The 11,934-nt window shown below is 35.3% G+C and overlaps 1 protein-coding gene across 3 annotated transcripts; it reads right to left on the reverse strand.

The window, feature by feature from the left end:
* Positions 1–368: 368 nt before the first annotated feature.
* Positions 369–10,675, reverse strand: LOC129791838 (sphingomyelin phosphodiesterase). 3 transcript variants are annotated; one of them, XM_055830407.1, is made up of 8 exons: positions 10,204–10,675; positions 7,282–7,391; positions 6,452–6,960; positions 5,992–6,384; positions 3,002–3,842; positions 1,747–1,822; positions 1,488–1,636; positions 369–526 (listed from the first exon to the last, which is right to left on the reverse strand). In XM_055830407.1, exons 2-8 carry the CDS (start codon positions 7,346–7,348, stop codon positions 522–524), a joined length of 2,040 nt encoding a protein of 679 aa, XP_055686382.1. In that variant the 5' UTR covers positions 7,349–7,391; positions 10,204–10,675; the 3' UTR covers positions 369–521. The 3 variants fall into 3 exon arrangements, with proteins under 3 accessions (XP_055686382.1, XP_055686381.1, XP_055686380.1); XM_055830406.1 differs by having other exon boundaries at positions 1,451–1,636; XM_055830405.1 differs by having other exon boundaries at positions 369–1,636.
* Positions 10,676–11,934: the final 1,259 nt, after the last annotated feature.

The following is an 11,934-nucleotide window of genomic DNA, read 5'->3' on the forward strand; positions in this document are numbered from 1 at the left end:
TTTTTTTTGGAGAAAAAATTAATTCGGAACAAATTTGCATTTAAATCAGACACAAATCCATCCGGAGTGTATTGAGTGTGAAAAGAATAACCAAAAATTACAATTAAGTGAGACATTGTTTGCATTCTTTTCCCCTTCCTTTTTAGCTGATTTTTTTTGCTATATAGTACACCAAACATCCCCGAGGGGTGGGCAATAGAAAATTAACGAGGGATTGAGAATTGTCCCCCGCATAACTGGGATGTTGTAGAAAGTGCCATCGCAATTGTCGCAATGAATGTTGTCAATGCAGCGACGATAAAATCGATGCGATGCGAGAAACCTGCTATGCTGGGGGAAGAGGAAGCTCAATTTCATCACTCACCATCTTGTGGTCAAGTTAATTAAATTTATTGCAAATCTTATAAAACACAAAATGGCATCTCGACACAATCTTGGGGACGAAATCTCGGGCATGGAGGAGCTCCGCTATCCCAGCCTAAAGACGTACTTTGGCAATTTTGCTATCGACATAAGGACATTCATCCTGCGAAAAGAGAGTGAATAATGAAATGGAGATGAAAAGACCCAAGTTTGGTATACATTATATATGTAATGTTAATTAAAATAATTCAAACGTGTAAAGGAAAGATTGTGATAAAGCAGAGTTGAAATTTTATTAAATCTTGAATTGAACGATCGTCAAAGAAAAATTTTATTAAAGAATTTCTTACAGTCTCTTTGTACCTAAAAACGAGTGAAATTTGTTGATTTGTATCAAATAGTTTTTAAGGATCTTTTCCATTGAATTATACTTAATTAAAAGAATATTTTGTGATCTTTATACTCATTCGCATTTGCAACTTTTCTTTTGGTAAGAAATGTCTTTTTTTTTTTCGAGCAAAAAAAATTAATAAAATGACAAAAAGACTGAAAATATTTTGATATTCTTTCTCTTTTTTCAAAATTGTATTCTCACTCACATGATCTTCATTTAATAAAATTTCAACTCTGATGTCAATAAAAAGCAGTAAGAACGAGGAATGAAGTTGCTCAATAAAAGAGCAACACAGAATGAAAATGAACGAGAAAAAAACACGAGAGAAATTCAGTGGGAAATGAGGATGAAAAGAGGCAGAAAATAGACAGGTTATTCTGTATATCCTTCCCTAAAGTAGTAAAAAATTCATTTGAGCACCATCCAGCCACACATAATAGCGCACAGAGTTACCAAAAGGATATTAAAGAAAATTTATGCAAAAAAAACTGCTCTACACCGTATCCATTGTCTTTTTTGTCCCCATGTTATTGATATTATACCCTCCCACACACCACCTCCACCAAGAGTGGTTTGTTTTCTGTTTCTTATTTTTTTTAGCTGTTTAATTTTGTTATAACAAAGTATAACTAATTGGTGTCATCCTCAACCAGTTCTTGTGTCGTCTTTGGAAATAATTCATCAAATACATACGAAACGCTAAATCCATGATAAAACCAAGATCTCCAACCTTTGTTGCTGTAATCATCAATTTTGGATTCAACCTCCGCACAAAAGTGCTTCCTGTCGTGACTCCGACCACTTTTGGCGTCGCATAAAATCCTTTTCTTACACTCAAAGTTGCATTCGGGTCGTACAATTGAATTCTTCCAGTAGTGTCTGCCATTTGAAAAAGAAAAAAAAGACACAAAAATAAATAAAAGATGCATGAAATATTTGATGAGGATAAACGGCAACCCATGAAAGGTGCTTCAAATCGATGGCATTACTTGTAATACAGGTCGAAGAGCTCCTGATTTTCTGCCATTTTCGTCACAAATTCATCCCAATCCGACGGTCGCAAACCTTTAAAATAAAAAAAATAGGTAAGGTAGGTAAATAAAGGATAAAAAGACAGCACTTTAGACATTTATTTAGGTGTCCTAGGTAGGGTGTAGGAAATTGACTATTTGCTTTATCTAACAAGTCTAAAAAGAAGCAAAAGTTCTTAAAGTTATTGTAAATTTTCTCTTTTTTATTCCTTTTCTTTAAATCCTCAAAAAGGATACAAAAGGATTAATTTCGATTTTCCTTTTCAAATTTTCTCTTTAACCATATTTGAGAAATTAATTAATAATAAATAAATAAATTAATTAGTTAGTTAATAGCTATTAGATAATATTCCTAATATTTCAGATACAAACTGGAATTTTTTAGGTAGTTTCTGATAAAATTCTTTTCCTTTCTTTTCTTGTAATTCTTCAGCTGGAAAAAATCTTCTAAGATTTTGACATTTTATTTCTCTCTTTAAATGGATTTCTGAAAGAAAATTACTTTTCTAGGGCTCTTTTTATAGTTCTTTCTGACTGTTTTCTGGAACAACTAATTCTTTGTTTTTCTTTTATATAACGACAACAGAACGATTTAAAAACTAATCTGTCAAAATCTTATACAACAAACTTAGAAAAGAAAAGAAAATATTTTTATCAGAATCTACTCTAAATTTTTAAATAAGGAATGATTGGATAAAAACAATTTTCCAAGATCTTTCTTGTTCAATAGCAAACTATTGAATCGACATCAAACGTTTAAATTTAAATGTCAAATTTTAGAATTGCACAAAGAATCGCAAAAGCTGCTAATTCACATGCAACAGGATTTTATGAAATTTAGTTATCTCAATGTTCATAAACTTCGACTCCGAGATCATTTTTTATCCATTTTATCGATCTTATGATAATTTTTTAAAATTTTTAACAACTCTTCTCTTCAATAAACTTCTAACACTTCTAACTAACACCCCAACATTCTATAACAATAGCTACCTATTGCAAAAACGAGATATATAACAAATATTTCTTCCTAAAAGTAATGAAATTTTACAAAAATTCTTTCTTTTTAAGTTTTTTTAAATCTGTTTTAAAGACAATTTCCTCGATTAAAAATTCTTAATAGCATGGAAAGATTCAAAATGAGTTGAATGACCTTTTATCGGATGCACCAAATATGGAAATTAAATTCTTTAAAAATAAATTTCAAACTCACCCTTCATGGCGTATGCTGCCCTCGTTGAGTAGAGTTTATACCAAATGGGATAATCATACAGATTTGCCTCTCTCAGGTTCATGATCCATGACTCGTGATCAACGACAAGGCGCGTGGTGGCACCGTGATCTCCGTCCACATAGTAAATGCGATAGCCTGGATTGAGGTCATTGTACGGTGTGACTGATGGTCCAATATAGCCGATATTTGTGGCTCTACTGAGGTCATCGGGATCGTAGAATATTTCAAATTCATCAAAATGCGTATGACCGAAGAATTGCCCCGTCACGATACTTTCGTACCGCGAAACAATTTTGTAGTAATTTCGTGACCATACTTTGAGACAGTCTGAATGTCCTGGTGGAATATGGCCGATAATGTGAACTTTTTCATTAGAAAATTCAGCACTCTGTAGCTCGTAGATGAGCCATTGGAGTTCCGTGGCGGGATCTGTTGAGTTCAGTAGGAGCCACCAATTTTTGTTGTTGCAGTAGTTCATATTGAGGGAAATAATACGGAAGCCCGGGCGTACGAGAACGGAGTAGAAGGCACCACGACGTACAGTATGAGAGACACTGCTGGGCAACCATTTGCGCCACTGCACGTCTAGCTCGTCGTATAGCCAGGCAATGGAGGTGTCCACCTGATTCACATACGGTGGTGGGAAGCTATTCACGGGAGCACTCTCATGATTCCCAAGTGCTGGGAAGATTGGAATTCCAGGGAAGCTCTCAGACATCTGTTTGACGGTGTCCTTAATTATCTTGAGATTTTCCTCCTTTGTCTGATTCCACACATCATGCGGTGGAAGGTCACCTGTCCACAGAATGTAATCAATATCCTGTGAAAAAAAAATTCAGATGAGGAAAATGATTAACATAAATCTTTTTTTTCTGATCTCTTCTCTCTCAATTTATTTACCATCACAAATAGCATTAAATTATGTGAAAATTTGCGAGAAATCATTTTCATTTTCTCCCAAAATTGAGCATAATTTCTACATCCAAAATCCCGCTAACTCTTTAACTTTCACAGCACGCTCTCGCTTTTAAATCTGCCCCAATGTCCATTTAAGGTTGGGTGTGTGTGCTTTTTTTTTGGTCATCCAACAAATTGGGTGTGCAAATGGGAAAAGTAGGACTATTGAGAAGACATTAATCCAACCACACAGATAAATTAGATGTAAACGTGTTTTTTAATGAAGCGTAACATGTTGCCTTTTCCCTCTTTATACGCCACAACGAGCCGTCGGAAAATACTGGCACGGAGATGATTTTCCCTCCCACACTGTACCATGTTTGTTTTTCATGGGAAAATTCCATTCGTTGCTAAATGCCAAAATTCGCGCAAAGTACAATAAATTCTTTATAAGAGAATCAAATGAAAATGATTACGAAAACTCCGTGAGAAATAATGATGAGAAAGAAATAAATTCTCATAAGGAAATTGCTTATTTATGAGACAAATTACAGTTTGTTAAGAAATCTTCTCTTTTAATTTTATTGCTAGTTTTTTGTTGTTATTATTTGCACCGTTTAGTGGAAGTATGTACTACTAATAAATTTTAATGTGTACAAAAGAAAGGTCGTGTTACACGTTTAAATGGTTCGTTAATTTTATGTTGATTTTATTGCAACTTATGCGACTTTTTTTTATCAACTTTATGTCATAGACCACAATCCGCATGAAATTTCTTTCTCAATTTGAGGATTTTCCAAAATAATAGTCACATTTTTTTAATGGAAATATCGCGGCTCTTAAAGCCAAATTCCCCACAATTTAATTCTGTGATTCACAGTTCTTTTGTGATTCAGTAAAAAGATCACGTTCCGGGAGAAAGAAATAAAATGCCTACATTGGGAGTTCAAGAAACCAAAGGTGACGCAGAAAGAATTACAAAGATTCAAGGTGACCACGCATTGACCACTCTCGAGCATCAAAAGATTTCAAGAACTTGTAGAGATTTTATGAATACAAATATTTGTAAAGAAAACATGACAAAAACTTTTTTTTTCAAGATCTAAAGAATTCTTGTAATTTTAGGAAGACTTTTTGTGGGCTTTGTTGGAATAATGTTAATTTTCTTTGCATTTGACTTTCATATCAGAGCATATTTTGGCTTTTCAAGCGAATCATCCGAATATTTCGAAAGATCTGATTTGACTTCATGAATATTTTTTGCTAAAAACCGAATAACTCAAAACCTAAAAAAAAACCAAAAACGTATTTAGGACTTTTTGGTTAGAATTTAGTCTTTTTTTTGGTTCAATTTACTATTTTTCAGTCATAATTTACTACTCTTCGATTTAAATTTAGTCCTTTTTTAGTTTAGGATTTAATGATTTTTTTAAAAAAGTTTTTGTTCCCCATTCTATGCTGTTTTGGGACTGAAAACCAAATATTTATCGGCATGAATTGTCTTTTTTTGGGCTACATTTACTATTTTTTGACTAGTTAAAATCGTTAAAAAAATCTAAATATGAAATTTTAATTAAATGTGTCTTTAAGTTAAAACTCGCAGCTACATTAGGTATTTTGTATGTAGTACAAATAAGTTAAAAATGGAGTCAAAAAAGGCAAAGGTTGAGTCATGATGAGATACTTGAGTCACAAATAGTATTTTCTGGCGTCACAATTGGATGAAGCCTTTAGCCATTTAATGAAAATTTAAGGATATTATTTTATTAATTTTTCGGTAAGAGAAAGATTGAAAATTCCCTCTAAAATGTCCCGAAGTTCCCATAAGTCCTGTACAATCCCTCTTCTGTTTGAATTTACTACTTTTCGGTCTGTTTTAAGTGTTTTTTATGATTAAATTTAACATTTTTTAGCTTAGACTTATAATTTCCTTGGCGAAACATTCTAATCTTCTTCTTTTTTTTCAATAATTCTCCCGCAGATTTTCTTTTATAAATCCTGCAGTTTTTAATTAATATTAGCAAAAAAAAAATAGTTCTAAATTTTGTTCCAAGACTAGCTTTGCAACTTACCGTGTGCGTGGTAGCAATGTGATGCAGCAAATGGTCCACGGTTCTTTGTGGTGTATCGCACTTTCGGTAGTCACCCCATTTTCCAGCAGCCCCATTGGGTGTCGATGGCATACCATTGGTTATCCTACAGCAGAGTGGCTCATTGCACTCCGCATTGGAACCCTGAGCGTAGTACGGATCGTAGTGCGTGTCCGAGAGATGAAGAACCTTGAACAGGGGCGCTCCTTCCTTTGGCAGGGGAATTTCTTTTGGATCAGGTTTTGCAACTGGCGGGAAAGCCACCTCCCACTCATGGTAGGGATTGTAGACGTCACCACATGCATCCCCAATTACAAAGCTACAAATCTCATCGGGACCAATTGTTACGCGTTCCAGCACGTAGATCACTTCAACCTGCCAAAGAAATGATAAATTAACAAAAAATTATTTAAAAAAACTTTTTTTTTCTTGTAAAACCTACCCCAAAAAGCTGGCTTACACCCTCGCAAACACGCCGACTCTGAATCTTCAGGTAGACACAGTAGTGGAAGATTGTCTTAATGATCTCCTCCTTGGTGCGTCCTGTCTTTATGTAGTGCTGTAGGAGTCCAGCACCTGCTTTGCAAGCAGTACAGGACACCTTTGACATTACACTTGTCTCAATTTCATAAGCCACCTGTTTGAGATTAAACAGCTTCAGGGCTTTTTCCACGAGCGGCGGGTACAGTGTACTGTCAGGTGTTGCATCATTCCACAGCATCCGCTCATCACCCACATCATCCCGTCGTGCTGCCTCTTTGAGTCGCCTCAGGAGATCGTAATCATCACCGGGAATCGGCGGTGGTGTGTGGGTATGATTGGAGGGTGTCAAAATAGGGGTTACACTGCGTGGAAGACTTGAAATATTGTGGGCGTCCCAGATGACATCTTGACCTCCGTCGAGTCCACCATCAAGAGCATTGTAATTACTAATAATTACATGGGAATAGACTGGAAAAAATAGTTATTAAAAATTAATATTAACTAAACATTTTACTAATCATTCTTTAAACATTTAAAATTAAATAATAATCATTACGTTATCATGAGACAATCGAACAGACTTTAAAACTCTTTTAAAACAAGAATATTTATTTTAAAAAAAAATAACAAAAATAATATACACGCTGCGGCATATTGAATTGAGGTAATTCGAGTCTACAATATATTAAAATTGTTTTTTAATCCAACACTAATATGCAAAAATGCTGAAGTAATGTGGAAAAAACGGTGAAAAAAAAAGAAAATAGAGAAACAAAAGCACTGACTCACCTTTTGATAAATTGTATATCACTAATTCTAATAAAATGACTAGGTTGAAACGGCTCAAGAAGTTCATATTGCTATGTTGCTCGTATCACAAGTGAACCCATCAAAGAGAACTGAAAGAAAGAATTGCTCAATGAGATTCGTCGTAGTTGGGAGCTGTTAGTTGGGGAACAATTGAGCACAGACAGAGCCACATTTAATTGGTGATGCCGAAGAAAATGCCTTCCTTAATTGCCTTCCAAGAGAATGAAACTGTTTCACTTAATCTTTTGTGTTGTGCGTATATGTCGCCATTCAACTGAATTGACCTCATCAATAATATTGCTTCTTTGAGATTTCATATTTATTTATTTTTTACCCTATGTGTGATTGTCGCAAAATTGGAGCCAATTGATTTATTCTGCGAATAAGTGTGTGATGGTGCTAGAATTGTTATTCTCACAACCACTAAATCTTTGTCAGGGGCAATAAATAGAAGCATCACACATTTTCTTATCACACTCTCTGCTTTAGAATTGCAATAAAAAAAGCATGAAAGCTTTGCATTATCATCACTAATCCCATATATAGTTCAGGCGGCATTTTTCATGGCATAATCTTTAAGAAAAAATTTTTTTTGAATGAAAACAAGTTAATAAACAATCTCAAAAGACCTCATGTGCTGATAAGAAGAGAGAGAGGAATTTTGTTGCGGAAAAAAAGCATAATTTATTGACGCAACAGAAAGCATCTGCAAGGTGGAACAATGAGATACGGAAAATGGCATTTTGCACACATAAATGTTTTGCAATGTTTCATGGAAAATATGCTAACAAATTCACTGTGAGAAGCATTTTGATGTGTTGGAGAGAAAACATTTTTTTAAGAATCCAGTAGCATGATATTGTGCTTTATCCACTCAAGTGAAAAATCCATTTCAATAGAATGCATTAATTTCCTACTAGATAAAAACCGTGCATCCCATGCTAAACCAAAAAGTGATCAGAACTATTTCAAAATAATCCGCTTTTTCTGAATTAGGAGATTTCCCTTAATCAGGATCTGCGAAAAAAATTAAAATTCAAGGGGCTAAGGGACTATTACTTTTAAATTAGTTTTGAAATTGCATATTATATATTTTGTTACTTTTCAAAAATCGATCAGAAAGAAACAAATCTTAGGAAGGATGGAAATGAGGAATAGGACTCATAAAGTTAAAGAAAATAAACTAAAACATTTCTTCAAATAAATTTGGTTCAAGGATTAAGGATTAAAAAATTTATTTAGATAAACTTTAGTACATACTTTACATTTACATAATACAATAAATTGAATTTTAAACAGCTCTGCCCTATTCTCATCTTACTTTCACCCATTTCATCATTATCCTTATCTATCTCATTCCCTTGCAAATCCTTATTTGTACCCAAAAATAAGGGAAAGTGCTAAGTCCAATAACTTTCCACACTAGAAAAATTTTATAGTTTTTCATCAATCAAAAAATAAATCATTTCTGAATGGAATATTCGATGCGAATAAATGGATTTGATATTGAAAGTCATTCAACATGGTTCGCAATCGAAACAAACATTTTCGACACGTCTCAATAGGAATTCATCTGGAAAACAAACAGCTCTTTGTCTCTACATCACTTCCTGTTGATCTTTTCTATCTTTTCCGCTCAATATTAAAGCATAGAGGTTGAACAACATAATTTTATAAGATTGAATAATTGCGATGCTTTTGATTTTTTTATTTCATCTTGTGAAGAGAAAGATTTGGCGCGAAAATGTGTGAGAGGGTCAAGAAAATAAGGTCATGCATTTCGCGTGGCGAAAAAAAAAGAAGAGATTTTTTGGGCAATGGTTTTGAATTACTTCAGAGGGGTCATCGCATTTGAAAGCAGATGGTTGAATTAATGGTAGATAGTGGGTATAAAAAGGAGCACATGGCGAGAAAATGCACTCCGGGGATGAAAATGTGGGGGAGCTATATGGCGGGAGAGCGTTTACATAATTCCTAATAAAATGTTAATATTTGATGAATTCCCGTGGCCAGAGGTATTGTGTATAGGTTACATGGAGAGATGAAGAGGGCTCCAGAGGTGAACCATTCCGGGGCACGCGTGAATTATTAACAAAGCTCTATGGGTGGGAGCGGCGAATGAGAAGGAGAAAAAAAGACCTCTATTACATAAAAATCTATTGAGAGAGAACGTAACTTCTATTGGGAGGCTGCGGTGTATATTGGTGGAACTGAGAAGGAGGCCGAATGTGGCTCAAAATTCAATGTTAAAAAAAAAAAAGAAAAATTGTGAAGAAGACATAGCCCCATCAATGAGCCAACCAGTCAGTTGTATGGATGTGTGCCATGAATTCTGGTCGATGAGACGAAGGCAGGTGAAAGTATTGAAACTATTTCGTCGGTTGGATGAACTTCGTCACAGATTTAGATCTCTGCGACACACTGAGAATACCCACTGCACCTCCCGCAACCACAACTTCCGGGGAACATTGTTCGTGCAGCAACAATTTGCTGAATAGAAGATGTAGTAAAATGATGATGATTCAAAAAACAAGTTGGGAATTTTTATGCTGATTTTGGAATTTTGAGGGCGCGAATTGAGCATCGTTGAAAATAAATCTCATTGAATTTTCCTCACTTTCAAGAAAAAGTAACGAAATAATTATAGAAACACGACAAGCACATAAAGAAAGTAACAGCGATGGGTGCAAAAGAGGTCATCATCAATGAGCGATAATCCGACATTTTTGAGCAATTTTCTCCGCACAAGATCGACACTCTGAACCAAAAGTAATGTACAGTTCATAATATTATGTCCAGGCAGGAGAGTACTGGGCCATGCACATCAACTTCCCAGCATGAATGAAGAAGAATGAGCTCAAACTGTTGTATACCCTTTATGTGTGTCACTATGTAATATACCTGGTGGTCACACACGGTGCGATTTTCGCCAAATATTTCCACCTTTCGCACTCCGGAAGCTACCGTTATATGCTGGAATTCTTCTCAATGCGACTGCCCAGGTGATTTTTGAAAGCACCTCACTTGGGTATCAGGTAAGGCTCCAATTCCCTGCTAAGTCAGCTCTTTTCCACGCAATCACACATCGAGTGCACACAAGAAATTTCCCTTTTGGAATATTTCTTCTTATTATTGCTTCTTTGTACCTTCTTCACCTGTCCACAAAATTCTTTTGAGCACTGCACCCACTATGGATTTTTTTTTTCTTTTCTTACTATTGTATTTTTTCTTATTCACATTAGCACAAGAGAATTGGACAATGGAGATCCCTCCCAGATTGAGGGAGACGCAGAATCTTTGTGCTTCCGCTGAGGTGACGGAGTCCAACTGAACTGGTTGCTCTCGTGTTGAGCCGCTGAAAAGTAGCACTTAACTGTGTTGAAATTACATCCAAAGCATTTTACATGGAAGAAATTCACTCTACTACACTCTATACTCCGGGCAATAATACACACAAATCACCTTCATCAACACTTTATTCCTCGCCTCTGTCTGGTAAAAAAATTCCTCACAAACTAACAAATGATTGAGCCAACAAATATTCAAATATGATTGAGTCAATCAGATTGATGAATGATTGATCAAAATTTGATAAATCAATTAAGTCAGTCAATCGATTAATTAGTTTTTGGGCAATTATTGTTTAATTATTGATCAATCTCAAATCAATTTTGATTGCTCAATAATTGATCAATTGTTGCCAAAAATTTTATTTATCTATTTTCTATAATCGTCGTTCCTTCTTTTCTATAGAATTCTACACCGTTTGTCCGATCGCGATGAAATTTGGTACAGAGGCTCCTTATATCAGGCGGCTTCAGATGGCCGTATTCATTTCCTCCCAAGAGCCCCCCTTCAGGTAGCCCCCATACAAATTTCGTGACTTTTTAGCTATTTTTTTTTAATTTCGCGCCCTTTTTGGTACATTTTGTTGAAGAGAAAACGAGATGAATGTATTTCACCGCTATCTGTCTCCCTCACACATGTAGTTTTTCGCAATTTTCTGGCGTTTTCTACCGAATTTTCCGGGGAAATTACCTATTTTGTGACCAGGAAAACACTTTTGAATTTTTAGCATCAAAAATTCCAAGTCACGAAAATCCATTTCCGGGAAAAAAAGTGCGTGTAAAATCCCCAACCGTCAAAAATTTCGAATTTTTAATTTCAACCGTCAAAATTTCTGCCAGCCCCAAATTCCGCACAGAGCGGTTCCCCTGGGGCCCTGGAACATCGGTAGGTGCCCCAGGAGTCTTAAAAATGCATCTTATGCCCAAAAAATTGGGAAAAAAAACAAGGAAAATCGCATTTTTGGAAAAACAAAAAAAAAGTTCGTTAAAGTTCAAATTTCAATATTTGGACCAGACGTTACTTGGCGCTGTTTAGTTTGCTCAAGAGAAAATGAGACAGTGTCCGTCACTGATACTGTTTCCCTCATACTTTCAGTTTTTCGCAATTTTCTCGCATTTTCCGCCAAATTTCCCAGCAAAATTACCTTTTTTGCGACCAAGAACCGATTCCGCGTCGATTGGCGGCACCAATTCAAAACTCTCAAAATTCGCGCCAGAAAAAGTCGTGCAAATTCCGCAAAAAATCCAGCGAGTTGCGCCCACAAATTTTTACTGAACATACTTT

Source organism: Lutzomyia longipalpis, chromosome 3 (assembly GCF_024334085.1).
Source record: "Lutzomyia longipalpis isolate SR_M1_2022 chromosome 3, ASM2433408v1".
In the NCBI taxonomy this organism is placed as follows: Eukaryota; Metazoa; Arthropoda; class Insecta; order Diptera; family Psychodidae; genus Lutzomyia; species Lutzomyia longipalpis.